The sequence below is a fragment of the Giraffa tippelskirchi genome, chromosome X, assembly GCF_054371585.1.
Source record: "Giraffa tippelskirchi isolate mGirTip1 chromosome X, T2T-mGirTip1v1.2.pri, whole genome shotgun sequence".
NCBI lineage: Eukaryota > Metazoa > Chordata > Mammalia > Artiodactyla > Giraffidae > Giraffa > Giraffa tippelskirchi.
Window position 1 is genome coordinate 56,654,539 of NC_137289.1, and position 15,434 is coordinate 56,669,972.

Below are 15,434 nucleotides of genomic sequence, written 5' to 3' on the forward strand. Positions count from 1 at the left end.
ATATAAGATTTGTATCTTTAAGTTGTGTCTCAAATATTTATTGTCTCCATTCCCTTTATAATCTGATTGGTAAGTTCTTTGATTCTTTTTTTTTTCTGACACATGTATAGTTATTTTGGGAAAATAGGAAAAAAGCAGCTAATTAAGTAAAAAAAGAAAATAAAAAGACACATTCAGATCTATCTATATACATATGTATATAAAATGCAGGCTTTAAAATGAGATAGTATATCTACTGACTGCTTTTTGAACTGCTTTATTAGCTTTACAATATGTAATAGTCATCTTTTCATGCAAGTTCATAAACTCTCCCCTGCTTTTCTGTAAGTTGACAGAAATTCTTACAAAGTCAAAAGTGAAAATGAAATCACTAATCTGAAAAATGACAGAACATGAAAGGTTCAGAGTAAAAGGTACATCAAGAAAATGCAACTTTGTGAAGCAGGGGGGTTATGACTATTAACCTCAGCATTCAAGGCATAAGGCAAAATTCATCATGATGGTCATGGTGAGAAGGATCTCCAATAAGAATGCGCAGACTGTACCTCAGCTGAAGCTCCCTAATTTTCCTCCTTAGCTCTCTCATCTCCTCCATGAACCTCTCCATATCATCAGCATCCCCATCTATGATGTCAATGTTATTGACAAGCTCATTGGGCATATCCTCTCTAAAATCCTGGGCAGATGGGTCCCAATCCCCTCTAACATTTTCTCTAGGCTTGGGGCCTTCACCACCTCCCATAGGACAAGCTTCTTCATTCCGCACAGGAGCCTGCTCCTCTTCTCTCCTTTCCTTGGGGTCCTTTTCCATGTTGAGGTTTTTTCCCGCTTCTTCTTCCTAGGAGATGAAAGAATTGAATGCTTTGTAATAACAAGATTCAGAGCTCTGTGAGCAAATGTTTCACCACCTGAGAGATTTCAGTGTCCTCTCTAAGGAGGCACCCTAGATTCAAAGAAAAGAAAGTGAAAGTGAAGTCGCTCAGTCGTGTCCCACTCTTTGATACCCCATGGACTGTAGCCTACCAGGCTCCTCCATCCATGGTATTTTCCAGGCAAGAGTAGTGGAGTGGGCTGCCATTTCCTTCTCCAGCCCCAGATCCAGCTCTGCCCCAAAGCCCATCATTTTCCCTGAAAATCCTTCCCCCCTCCACTCCTGGCTCCCAGTGGGTGGTGGGCTGGACCATGGCCGAAAGACCAGGCCTTAGCCTCCAGGAGTCCTTACAAGTCATCCAGGAGCACCCAGAGCTTGCCCTTATACTTCCTTCTTCCGTCACCAGCCACAGGCCCACAATCTCGGCCAGGTTTCTCTTGCACTTACTCGGGCAGGGAGGGCTGGAATTCCCCCCATTCTGCTCTGTGCACTACTACAATAGTGAGTCCCAGGCACCTCCCATACCTGCAGGGATCAGAAGCAGTCTTCCTCTCTCAGCCTTGAAATCTGCTGCACCAACGGACCTAAAGACCTACAGACAGAAATGCGACAATAGCCAGCACTGATCACTCTGATTAAAGGACCAGCGTGGGGGTGGGAAGCCAGCGGTCTAGTGGGTTTAGAACTCCGCTGGAAATGTGTTGCTGCCTTCCCTTTCACCTCTCTCCCGTCTCACGGCTTTTATTCCTGCTCTGTGAACCTGTCTTCCAGAAACAGACATTCTAATCAAAGCTGATTATTTCCAAACCTCTTCTTTAGGCCCCTCATCTCCACTGTCTGGTCCTTCCCCGTCATCTAATTACCATTTCTTGAAAGCAAAGGGACAACTCGCGAGGTGGGGTAGTCCGAAGAGCTTGCTGGGTGGCTACGTGGTTCATTTATAAATAATTTCAATGTAGGTATCTGCCAGGACCTTTCGGGGACCAGTGGACTTTCTGGACCTCACCCTTCTTCCACTGCCCACCATTTTATGCATCAAGATGGACGAAGGGCGAAGAGGTAAGGTAGGCATAATAAACCTGCCCCCGCTGCAGCGTAAGGGCTTTGTCAGGCTTACCCTAGCGTCCGCAGGCAGCGCCCACGCTCACACGGACCTGCAGCAACCAGAAACTGTTTCCTGCTCCGGGCCTATGTTCAGAAGTCCGTAGCACACGCAATCGGTTGCCTCTCCCATAGAAGGGACGTGCTTCCCACACCTAATCCCTGTCTCTATCCTCTGCAGCAGCCGCCCGGTCCCCTCCCCCACCCCTCCTTTGAGTTCCCACAGCCATTTCCGGCTCCAAACTGGAAGGAAGGTGAAGAAATACCGGGAATGGAGGCGTAGACCCGCTGCAGAGTCTGCCACCCCCAACCCAGGGTCGCCGGTTGCGCGCCCCTCCCGGCGCGCTGCAGTAATCAGTTCGTTTCCTCGCAGTCTCCTTTCCCGGTCCTTCTCTTCCAGCCATTGCGCAATCGCCCAACTCTTAGGAAATACTATCTCGTACCCATTCTTCAACCCTTGGCGCCTCTTGAATTCCTCCCACCAAGTCCTCCATTTCTTGCACCAAACGTGAAGTCATCGGAGAAGCAGTAGAGAGAATCCAGTCCTGGACTCGCTCTGGTCTTAACCCTTAGGCCCCCGCTCCCCTCCCCAGTCAGCGCCCTCCAACCTGCCGAGGATCACGGTCAGCTTCCACGACTTCCTCCTTTCGTGGTACAGTTCACCCACCTTAAGGCAATAGCGAGCCGGGGCACAGCTGCAAAGGACTACGGACTGCAACTGGAAGGAGAGACCAATTTAAGCGCGGGCTCCAGGTCTGCGTCACTGTGAGCTCACATCCCCAATTAAGGTTCCTACCTGCGGTGCTGGAGAGGGCTGGGGGCGGGAGCGGGGGCGTGGCCACCTTTCGCCTCATTCCCACTTTCTCCCCAACTATACCGCTGGGTACTGCACATCCATTATTTATTTATTTGTTTGTTTATCTATCTATTCATTTTCCTATTTAGCATCTTCGACACCAAGCAGGTCATAATATTTTGTCGTTTGTATTTGCCTTTTTCCTGATCTTTGCTGGAGCTTTTAAAGAATTGCTTCTTCCTCTTTTGTACTATTAAAAATGCCCACTTCTCTCCCTTCCACTCTGATGCAAGTAAAGCCTAGAATTTCCCCCATCAGTCTTGCTGGTTTTATCCCAGGCTGGAACCGGGACAGGGTGTGTTGGGGGTGGGGGTGCGAGTCCAGAAAGTCTGGAAAATAGGTAGGAGGTAACATACAAAAAAAAAAAACTTTCACCCTAATTATTTCCCTTTCTGTTTATTTTTTGAAGGGGTGAGTGATTGTTTCTGTTCTATTTCCCATCAGCATACATTCATGATTTGGTTGTTGTAATTAGACAATACAGTTATTTTCAGTTGAAAACTAAGATTAAAGTTGCAAAATCTTGCCATTTTGTTTCTGCTGTTGAATCATCCTACAAATATAGTCTCTCCGGATAGCACCCTACACCCCCTTTAAAGGACTCTGAAATATAAACCCAAGCTGCTGGTTTCACTTGTGAAGGGCCTCTGTGCAGTCCTTTTATAAGATGAAGCAGTGAGTCTAATGGAGTCTTGGTGGATTTTCAGATCTTGAGAATCTGTGACAAATTTATGGCTCCTCTAAATTATATTAGTGCAACTTCACTTTACAAAAAGACACTTGCATTACCTCTAAAACAGAGAAGGTCTTCCCACAATTCAGAACAATAATTTGAGAAAGTTATGCTGACAGGTAAAAAGAGTTGTGAAGGTAAAATATTAAAACAAGATTATACCAGAATAGATATAGGACAAATGAGAAAGAAGAGAAAGTCAATTTTCAAACCTGAATATATTTTCAAACCTGGAGAAATATTAGTAATATGATTGAGATATTTTGAATCAATAGGGAAATGTTAGATGACTGAAAAAATGGTTCTGGGATAATTGATTACATATTTGAAAAAAAAGGAAATGTGTTATTCATTTTATACACTTAAATAGACATTAAATATTTAGATAAAAAGACATGTCATTGAAATAGTATATAACAAATGTTGTTTTGTATAAATTTTAGGATGAAAATGTTTTTAATATACCAACCAGAGACAGACATAGCCAAAAAGCAAATGGTCCAGTCCTGCTGGGGACCCTCTAAATCTAAGGAACCATGGAAGTTGCTCCTCAGAATTATTCCAATTGCAGATGGGAAACTGGAGTATTTATCCATGGATGTGGGTCCTTTATTGGTGGGCATTACCCTGGGAATGTTAAAATTTCTGGCACATATAGATTGTCTTAAGCCTGACCTGAGCAAGCTCCCAAGGTGCCAAAAAGAGCCCTCAGTAAAATTTAGGGATAGTTAGAGATAGGATAGGGTTTCCCTGGTGGCTCAGATGGCAAAGAATCTGCCTGAAATGCGGAAGACCTGGGTTTGATCCCTGGGTTGGGAAGATCCCCTAGAGGAGGGCATGGCAACCAACTCCAGTATACTTGCCTTGAGAATCTTATGGACAGAGGAGCCTGGTGGGCTACAGTCCATGGGGTCTCAAAGAGTTGGACACGACTGAGTGACTAAGCACAGCACACACAGAGATAGGATAAAGTGGAAGGACAATATCATCTTTATCCTTGCCTCTAGAATTATACAATTCACATTTTACTCTAAATCAATCCAAATACATATCTTCAAAATAAAGATAATACATATACATCCATTCCAATGTTTATGGCTATTGGACTGTTTGTAGGTTTCATTATGAGACACAATGTCAGTTGAACTATTTTGTACATAAATTTTTGAAACTAATATGAAAGTTTTAAATTCCTAGAATGGTTGTTGCTGTATATGACTGTGGATGCTTTTAACTGTCATAGAAATTGCCCTTGAAAAATATTGCCCCAATTTGGCACCTATAATGTATGAGCATTCCGATTTTATGAGTTCACCAACATTGACTTATTATAGTTTTAAAATTTTATTTTTGTTTCACTTTGTCTTATTTCATTTATTCTTTAAAAAATTGTCACAGTCATCAGGTAATGTTTTCAAAACATCATAACAGACACCTGAGATTCCCAGACCGTTCTCTGAAGATTCTAGTTCAGTAGATTGGAGCCAGGCCTGAGAACTTACATTTAGGCTTTTCACACAATTCTTACTATTAGCTAGCATTTGGAATCCATGTCATAGGCAAAAAACCAAAATGAAACAAAAAAGCTCCCATTGTTATGTGGTGGTTGTTTAAAAATTATTAAATACTTTCAAATGTACAGAATGATTTTGAAAATAACACAAAGAACTCCCACATGTCCTTCACTGTATTTTGCAGTTTTAACATTTTGTGTTTGCTTTCTCATTCTCTCTTCCTTTTTTAAAAAACAATTTTTTAAGCTATTTTTATTTATTTATTTATTTATTGTAATTTATTTATTTTAATTGGAGACTAATTACTTTACAATATTGTAGTGGATTTGCCATACATTGACATGAATCAGCCATGGGTGTACATGTGTTCCCCATCCTGAGCCCTCCCTCCCACCTCCCTCCCCATCCCATCCCTCTAGGTCATCCCAGTACACCAACCATGAGCACCTTGTCTCACACATTGAACCTGGACTGGTGATCTGTTTCACATATGATAACATACATGTTTCAATACTATTATCTCAAATCACCCCACCCTCGCCTTCTCCCACAGAGTCCAAAAGACTGTTCTATACATCCGTGTCTCTTTTATTGTCTCGCACAGAGGGTTATCATTACCATCTTTCTAAATTCCATATATATGCGTTAGTATACTGTATTGGTGTTTTTCTTTCTGGCTTACTTCACTCTGTATAATAGGCTTCAGTTTCATCCACCTCATTAGAACCGATTCAAACGTATTCTTTTTAATGGCTGAATAATATTCCATTGTGCATATGTACCACAGCTTTCTTATCCATTCGTCTGCCAATGGACATCTAGGTTGCTTCCATCTCCTGGCTATTATAAACAGTGCTGTGATGAACATTGGGGTACATGTGTCTCTTTCAATTCTGGTTTCCTCAGTGTGTATACCTAGCAGTGGGATTGCTGGGTCATATGGCAGTTCTATTTCCAGTTTTTTAAGGAATCTCCACACTGTTCTCCATAGTGGCTGTACTAGTTTGTATTCCCACCAACAGTGTAAGAGGGTTCCCTTTTCTCCACACCCTCTCCAGCATTTATCATTTGTAGACTTTTGGATAGCAGCCATTCTGACCAGCGTGAGATGTTACCTGATTGTGGTTTTGATTTGCCTTTCTTTGATAATGAGTGATGTTGAGTATCTTTTCATGTGTTTGTTAACCATCTGTATGTCTTCTTTGGAGAAATGTCTGTTTAGTTCTTTGGCCCATTTTTTGATTGGGTCGTTTAAATTTCTGGAATTGAGCTGCATGAGCTGCTTGTATAATTTTGAGATTAATTCTTTGTCAGTCGCTTCATTTGATATTACTTTTTTCCATTCTGAAGGCTGTCTTTTCACCTTGCTTATTGTTTCCTTTGTTGTGCAAAAGCTTTTAATATTAATTAGGTCCCATTTGTTTATTTTTGCTTTTATTTCCATTACTCTGGAGGTGGGTCATAGAGGATCCTGCTGTGATTTATATCAGAGAAAGTTTTGCCTATGTTTTCCTCTAGGAGTTTTATAGTTTCTGGTCTTATATTTAGATCTTTAATCCATTTGGAGTTTACTTTTGTATATGGTGTTAGAAAGTGTTCTAGTTTCATTCTTTTACAAGTGGTTGACCAGTTTTCCCAGCACCACTTGTTAAAGAGATTGTCTTTTCTCCATTGTATATTCTTGCCTCCTTTGTGAAAGATAAGGTGTCCATAGGTGCATGGATTTATCTCTGGGCTTTCTGTTTTGTTCCATTGATCTATTTTTCTGTCTTTGTGCCAGTACCATACTGTCTTGATGACTGTAGCTTTGTAATATAGCCTAAAGTCAGGCAGGTTGATTCCTCCAGTTCCATTCTTCTTTCTCAAGATTGCTTTGGCTAGGCGAGGTTTTTTCTATTTCCATACAAATTGTGAAATTCTTTGTTGTAGTTCTGTGAAAATTACCGTTGGTAGCTTGATAGGGATTGCATTGAATCTATAGATTGCTTTGGGTAGCATACTCATTTTCACTATGTTGATTCTTCCAATCCATGAACATGGTATATTTCTCCATCTATTTGTGTCCTTTTTGATTTCCTTCATCAGTGTTTTATAGTTTTCTATACATAGGTCTCGTGTTTCTTTAGGTAGATTTATACCTAAGTATTTTATTCTTTTCCTTGCAATGGTGAATGGAATTCTTTCCTTAATTTCTCTTTCTGTTTTCTCATTGTTAGTGTATAGGAAGGCAAAGGATTTCTCTGTGTTAATTTTATATCCTGCAACTTTACTCTATTCATTGATTAGCTCTAGTAACTTTCTGGTGGAGTCTTTAGGGCTTTCTATGTAGAGGATCATGTCATCTGCAAACAGTGCGAGTTTTACTTCTTCTTTTCCAATCTGGATTCCTTTTATTTCTTTTTCTTCTCTAATTGCTGTGGCCAAAACTTCCAAAACTATGTTGAATAGTAGTAGTGAGAGTGGGCACCCTTGTCTTGCTCCTGACTTTAAGGGGAATGCTTTCAGTTTTTCACCATTGAGGATAATGTTTGTTGTGGGATTGTCATATATAGCTTTTATTATGTTGAGGTATGTTCCTTCTGTTCTTGTTTTCTGGAGGGTTTTTATCATAAACGGATATTGAACTTTGTCAAAGGCTCTCTCTGCATCTATTGAGATAATCATATGGTTTTTGTCTTTCAATTTGTTAATATGGTGTATTATGTTGATTGATTTGCAGATATTGAAGAATCCTTGCATCCCTGGGATACTTGGTCATGATGTATGATCTTTTTAATATGTTGTTGGATTCTGTTTGCTAGAATTTTGTTAAGGATTTTTGCATCTATGTTCATCAGTGATATTGGCCTGTAGTTTTCTTTTTTTGTGGCATGTTTGGTTTTTGTATTAGGGTGATGGTGGCCTCATAGAATGAGTTTGGCAGTTTACATTCCTCTGCAATTTTCTGGAAGAGTTTGAGAAGGATAGGTGTTAGCTCTTCTCTAAATTTTTGGTATAATTCACCTGTGAAGCTGTGAAGCCATCTGATCCTGGGCTTTTGTTTGTTGGAAGATTTTTGATTACAGTTTCAATTTCTGTGCTTGTGATGGGTCTGTTAACATTTTCTATTTCTTCCCGGTTCAGTTTTGAAAAGTTATACTTTTCTAAAAAATTTGTCCATTTCTTCCAAGTTGTCCATTTTATTAGCATATAGTTGCCGATAGCAGTCTCTTATGATCATTTGTATTTCTGTGTTGTCTGTTGTGATTTCTCCATTTTTATTGCTAATTTTGTCAATTTGATTCTTCTTTTTTTCTTGATGAGTCTGGCTAATGGTTTGTCTATTTTATTTATCTTCTCAAAGAACAAGCTTTAGTTTTGTTGATTTTTGCTATAGTCTCCTTTGTTTCTTCTTCATTTATTTCTGCCCTAATTTTTTATGATTTCTATCCTTCTAGTAGTCCTGGGGTTCTTCATTTCTTCTTTTTCTAGTTGCTTTTGTGTAAAGTTAGGTTATTTATTTGATTTTTCTCTTGCTCCTTGAGGTAAGCTTGTATTGCCAAGAACCTTCCCCTCAGCACTTCTTTTACTGAATCCCATAGGTTTTGGGTTGTCGTGTTTTCATTTTCATTCATTTCTATGCATATTTTGATTTCTTTTTTTGATTTCTTCTGTGATTTGTTGGTTATTCAGAAGCGTGTTGTTTAGCCTCCATACGTTTGTATTTTTAGTAGTTTTTTTTTTTCCCCTGTAGTTAACATCTCTTCTTACTTCATTGTGATCAGAAAAGATGTTTGGAATGATTTCAATTTTTTTGAATTTACCAAGGCTAGATTTATGGCCCAGGATGTGATCTATCTTGGAGAAGGTCCCATGTACACTTGAGAAAAAGGTGAAATTCATTGTGTGGGGTGAAATGTCCTATAGATATCAATTAGGTTTGACTGGCCCATTGCATCATTTAAATTTTGTGTTTCCTTGCTAATTTTCTATTTAGTTGATCTATCCATAAGTGTGAGTGGTGTATTAAAGTCTCCCACTATTATGGTGTTACTGTTAATTTCCCCTTTCATACTTGTTAGCATTTGCCTTACATATTGCAGTTCTCCTATGTTGGGTGCATATATATTTATAATTGTTATATCTTCTTGGATTGATCCTTTGATCATTATGTAGTGTCCTTCTTTGTCTCTTTTCACAGCCTTTATTTAAAATCTATTTTATCTGATATGAGTGTTGCTACTCCTGGTTTCTTTTGGTCTCCATTTGCATAAATATCTTTTTCCAGCCTTCACTTTCAGTCTGTATGTGTCCCTTGTTTTGAGGTGGGTCTCTTGTAGACAGCACATATAGGGGTCCTGTTTTTGTATCCATTAAGCCAGTCTTTGTCTTTTGGTTGGGGCATTCAACCCATTTACATTTAGGGTAATTGTTTATAAGTATGATCCCGTTGCCATTTACTTTGTTGTTTTGGGTTCAAGTTTGTAAACCTTTCGTGTGTTTCCTGTCTAGGGAAGATCCTTTAGCATTTATTAAAGAGCTGGTGTGGTGCTGAATCCTCTCAGGTTTTGCTTGTCTGTAAAGCTTTTGATTTCTACTTCATATGTGAATGAGATCCTTGCTGGGTACAGTAATCTGGGTTGTAGGTTTTTCTGTTTCATCACTTTAAGTATGTCCTGCCGTTCCCTTCTATCCTGAAGAGTTTCTATTGAAAGATCAGCTGTTATCCTTATGGGAATCGCCTTGTGTGTTATTTTTTGCCTTTCTCTTCCTGCTTTTAATATTTGCTTCTTGTGTTTGATTTTTGTTAACTTGATTAATATGTGTCTTGGGGTGTTTTGCCTTGGATTTATCCTGTTTGGGACCCTCGGGGTTTCTTGGACTTGGCTGGCTATTTCTTTCCCCATTTTAGGGAAGTTTTCAACTATTATCTCAAGTATTTTCTCATGCTCTTTCTTTTTGTCTTCTTCTGGGACTCCTATGATTTGAATGTTGGGGCATTTAGCATTGTCCCAGAGATCTCTGAAGTTGTCCTCATTTCTTTTAATTCTTTTTTCTTTTTTCCTCTCTGCCTCATTTATTTCCACCATTCTATCTTCTACCTCACTTAGGCTATCTTCTGCCTCAGTTATTCTACTGTTGGTTCCCTCCAGAGTGCTTTTTATCTCAGTTATTGCATTATTCATTATTGATTGACTCTTTTATATTTCTTCTAGGTCCTTGTTAAACATTTCTTGCATCTTCTCAATCCTTGCCTCTAGTCTATTTATCTGTAACTCCATTTTGTTTTCAAGATTTTTGATCATATTTACTATCACTATTCTGAATTCTTTTTCAGGTATACTCCCTATCTCCTCCTCTTTTGTTTGGTTTGGTGGGCATTTATCCTGTTCTTTTACCTGCTGAATATTCCTCTGCCTTTTCATTTTGTTTAGATTGCTTTGTTTGGAGTGGCCTTTCTGTATGCTTGAAGTTTGTGGTTCCTCTTTATTGTGGAGTTTGCTCCCTGTAGGTGGGGTTGGATGAGTGGTTTGTCAAGTTTCCTGGTTAGTGAAGCTTGTGTTCTGGTGGATGGAGCTGGATCTCTTCTCTCTGGAGTGCAATGAAGTGTCCCGTAGTGAGTTGTGAGGTGTCTATGGGTTTGGCATGGCTTTGGGCATCCTGTCTTTTAATCCTCAGGGCTATGTTCCTGCATTGCTTCAGAATTAGCGTGGTATGTCTTGTTCTGGAACTTGTTGGCTCTTGGGTGGAGCTTGGTTTCAGTGTAGGTATGGAGGCTTTTGGATGAGCTCTTGTTGATTAATGTTCCCTGGAGTCAGGAGTTCTCAAGTTTTGGATTTAAGCCTCCTGTGTTTGGCTTTTGGTCTTATTCTTACAGTACCCTCAAGACTTCTCCATCCATACAGCACTCCTTTCAAAGAGAACGGCCCCCCTCTCTGGGTGCCTGGTGTCCTCCACCAGTGTTCAGTTGGTTTGTGGAAGTTGCTCAGCATTCAGATGATCTTTTCATGAATTTGTGGGGGAGAAAGTGGTCTCCCCGTCCTATTCCTCCGCCATCTTAGGGCCGCCCCCTGCATGCATGTTTCTAAAGTGTACAAACTTGCCACATGTTAGAATCACCAGAGGACTTTGTCGACAATGTATACTCCTGACCCTCACCTCAGATCTACTGAGTGGAGCACTGGAATCTCCATTTTTAACAAACTTCCTAGGTGATTCTTATTCACACTAAAAGCTAATGTCCAATAATATTCATTATGATTGCAGTTGTATTAAATGTAAACTATCATAAGGTGAGCAAAAACTTTCACTATTTATTTGGTGGTAGGAGGCAACTGAAGGCCTTTGTAAGGTATAAAAGTTTGGGAGTAAGAATCCCTAAAGGAAAGGGTTAATATGCCTATTTAAGAGAACCTGAAAATGTCTTTAAAGCAAATCATGACTTTAAGCGAAGGCAAGTTGAAGGCATCTCATAGGATGGTGTGTTTCCTTCTCCAGAGGCTGTGATAACTATGACAGCTGAACAATTCCATTGCTAAAGAAGATTCATGGACCTCAAATGTCAGTGTTTGCAAACTCATAGTTTAGCACACGGTTAAGAAAAGGATGCAATATAGCAACAGCATTGAGGATATACCTCACAGCCAGGAGCTATCTCATACCCAGGGATCTAAAATGGCCAGATGCAAGCTCCAGTTTCCCTCCCTCTGTATAAAAGCCCTGGAAATGTGCACTTCTTTTGGAATAGGAAACACTGATGTGTGCACAGAGTACCTTAGAGCCAGAGAGCACAAAATGGAATCTCAGCTCAGGATTCTCCTGCAGTGATAGTTACATCGGCATATTTTTGTTATGTAGCTGGCTTGAACAGCAGAGCCCTTGGTGGGGAAAGCACATCAAGACCAGGTGCGAATGATCAACCTTTTTGTTACCAATAAACAAAGCTGACAACCTGATACAAACCACCCAAACTCCTCTGACCCATGATTTTAAATCAATACTCTTAGTATGTTTCATGTGTTTAACTGGGTCAGTAACTAACAGGTGCATTTCTTATTTTAGTAGAACAGTTTGTGCAAATCCTAGTCTTGCTAGAATTAATCCTCTAAGGACAATATGCCTTTTACCCTCCTCACAGTGTAATAAAAGCTAAATAAGTGTACTCTTTCTCACTGCAGGCACAACTCCCACTGAGTATTGCTAACATGTGCTGTACTTAGTCACTTCAGTTTAGTTCAGTTCAGGCGCTCAGTTGTTTCCGACTCTTTGAGACCCCATGGACTGTAGCACACCAGGCCTCCCTCCATCACCAACTCCCAGAGCTTACTCAAACTCATCTCCATTGAGTTGGTGATGCCATCTAACCATGTCATCCTCTGTTGTCCCCTTCTCCTCCCACCTTAAAAATTTCCCAGCATCAGGGTCTTTTCCAATGAGTTAGCTCTTCCCATCAGGTGGCCAAAGTATTGGAGTTTCAGCTTCAGCATCAGTCCTTCCAATGAGTATTCAGGACTGATCTCCTTTAGGATGGACTGGTTGGATCTCCTTGCAGTCTAAGGGACTCTCAAGAGTCTTCTCCAACGCCACAGTTCAAAAGCATCAATTCTTTGGTGCTCAGCTTTCTTTATAGTCCAACTCTCACATCCACACATGACTACTAGAAAAACCATAGCCTTGACTAGATGGACCTTTGTTGGCAAAGTAATATCTCTGCTTTTTAATATGCTGTCTAGGTTGGTCATAACTTTTCTTCCAAGGAGTAAGTGTCTTTTAATTTCATGGCTGCAGTCACCATCTGCAGTGATTTTGGAGCCCCCCAAAATAAAGTCTGCCACTGTTTCCACTGTTTCTCCATCCATTTGCCATGAAATGATGGGATTGGATGCCATGATCTTAGTTTTCTGAATGTTGACCTTAAGCCAACTTTTTCACTCTCTTCTTTCACTTTCATCAAGAGGCTCTTTAGTTCTTCTTCACTTTCTGCCATAAGGGTGGTGTCATCTGCATATTTGAGGTTATTGATATTTCTCCCAGCAATCTTGATTCCAGCTTGTGCTTCATCCATCCCAGTGTTTCTCCTAATGTACTCTTCCTATAAGTTAAATAAGCAGAGTGACAATATACAGCCTTGACGTACTCCTTTTCCTATTTGGAACCAGTCTGTTGTTCCATGTCTGGTTCTAACTGTTGCTTCCTGACCTGCATATACATTTCTCAAGAGGCAGGTCAGGTAGTCTGGTATTCCCATCTCTTTCAGAATTTTCCACAGTTTATTGTGATCCACACAGTCAAAGGCTTTGGCATAGTCAATAAGGCAGAAATAGATGTTTTTCTGGAGCTCTCTTGCTTTTTTGATGATCCAACAGACGTTGGCAATTTGATCTCTGGTTCCTCTGCCTTTTCTAAAACCAACTTGAACATCTGGAAGTTCACGGTTCACATATTGTTGAAGCCTGGCTTGAAGAATTTTGATCATTACTTTACTAGCATGTGAGATGAGTGCAATTGTGTGGTAGTTTTAACATTCTTTAGCATTGCCTTTCTTAGGGATTGGAATGAAAACTGATCTTTTCCAGTCCTGTGGCCACTGCTGAGTCTTCCAAATTTGCTGGCATATTAGTCGCTTCAGTCGTGTGCAAATCTTTGCAACCCCATGGACCTCAGCCTACCAGGCTCCTCTGTCCGTAGGATTCTCCAGGCAAGAATACTGGAGACTGACTGTGAAAGTTGCTCAGTCGTGTCCAACTCTTTGTGACCCCATGTACTATACAGTCCATGGAATTCTCCAGGCCAGAATACTGGAGTGGGTAGACTTTCCCTTCTCCAGGGGATCTTCCCAACCCAGGGATTGAACCCAGGTCTCCCGCATTGCAGGCAGATTCTTTACCAGCTGAGCCACAAGGGAAGCCCAAGAATACTGGAGTGGGTAGCTTATCCCTTCTCCAGGGGATCTTCCCGACCCAGGAATCAAACCGGGGTCTCCTGCATTGCAGGCAGATTCTTTACCAACTGAGTTATCAGGGAATCCCCAGGAATACTGGAGTGGATTGCCATTTCCTCCTCCACGGGATCTTCCCCACCCAGGAATTGAACCTGCATCTCCTTCCTCTTTTGCTCTGCAGGTGGATTCTTGATCACTGAGCCACCAGAAAAGCCACTGCTAACATGGCCCTCGCTTATTTGCTAGAAATCTCTCAATATTCCCATCATGATTTGATCTTCAGCCTGCCACCCTGCTCTATGTCCCAGGAAATCTGACCTATATTGACTGCATCAAAGGGCTCCCTTGTTCTTTGGGAATCAATGATGGACAATATGGTTAGGAAATTTTCTTCCCAGCTTGTTCTCTGTAGTGTCACCAGATGCTGACTGCATCTCTTCTCTAAAGTTCCCTGTGGGATTGCCTTCTCCAAATAGGCTCTGTATCTCCAGCTTTTGGTAACCTGTCTTTCCCTTTGTCCCTCAGGCCTAGATAATCCTACCTTTACTAGCCACATAGCATCGCACTATCTCTTGTGGTTCTCAGGACTACCCTTCCCATATCTTTGTATACTGTCCTTTAAAAAAAACTCAATTTTTCTAATGTGGATGGGTCCCCTGTTTCCTGTCATGCACTTCTCAGATACAATAGTAGATACCAGAAGTTACCCCAGAAATTGAGTTACTAATTTGAGGAGGGAAAAAATTACCTCTTTATAATGGGGGTTGGGAGAGTTGGAGGTGGGTGTTAGGAGAGGTTCCTTGGTACACGGCATGTAGCAGTATCACACTCAGATTTACACCACTGGTGGTATTGAATGAAGTACAGGTGGAATCCAAAGTTCAGAGAATCAAGCTGCTCTGTCATTTAAGCACTGTGCCAGAAATAATTATCCAAAAGGTTGTGGAGTTTCCCATTTCATCTGATGGTCCTAAAGAGTATGCATAGGAAAAAGGAAATTGAAAGCTATGAAAATACAACAGAAAGCACATACAGAGCACCAGAAAGCCTGCATGCCATGTTTGGAGTCCCTCATCGTAGGGATAAAAAAAAGCTGATGACCAGTCTCAGGTCCTTGTAGTGTCACTCAGTTCCACTGCCAATTTCATGCCCTACATGCTATGGATTTTATAATAAGTTAAGGACACTGAGCTTCCCAGGTGACTCAGTGGTAAAGAATCCCCTGCCAATGCAGGAGACGCAGGCGATGCAGGCAACACGGGTTCGATCCCTGGGTGGGGAAGATCCCCTGGAGAAGGAAATGGCACCGCACTCCAGTACTCTTGCCAGGATAATCTCATGGACAGAGGAGCCTGGGGGCTACAGTTCCTTCAGTCACCAAAGAGTCGAACATAACTGAGCAACTGAGCACACACACAGCACACATATAAGAACACTAG

General features: G+C 41.0%; 1 protein-coding gene across 5 annotated transcripts; it reads right to left on the reverse strand.

The window, feature by feature from the left end:
• Nucleotides 1-240: 240 nt before the first annotated feature.
• Nucleotides 241-2,681, reverse strand: BEX5 (brain expressed X-linked 5). 5 transcript variants are annotated; one of them, XM_081565685.1, is made up of 3 exons: nucleotides 2,239-2,681; nucleotides 1,397-1,463; nucleotides 241-838 (listed from the first exon to the last, which is right to left on the reverse strand). In XM_081565685.1, the coding sequence occupies exons 1-3, from the start codon at nucleotides 2,374-2,376 to the stop codon at nucleotides 756-758; spliced, it is 288 nt and encodes a 95-aa protein (XP_081421811.1). In that variant the 5' UTR covers nucleotides 2,377-2,681; the 3' UTR covers nucleotides 241-755. The 5 variants fall into 5 exon arrangements, 4 of the variants coding, with proteins under 4 accessions (XP_081421811.1, XP_081421808.1, XP_081421809.1 ...); XM_081565682.1 differs by lacking the exon at nucleotides 2,239-2,681 and adding an exon at nucleotides 1,989-2,068; XM_081565683.1 differs by lacking the exon at nucleotides 1,397-1,463 and having other exon boundaries at nucleotides 2,640-2,681.
• Nucleotides 2,682-15,434: the final 12,753 nt, after the last annotated feature.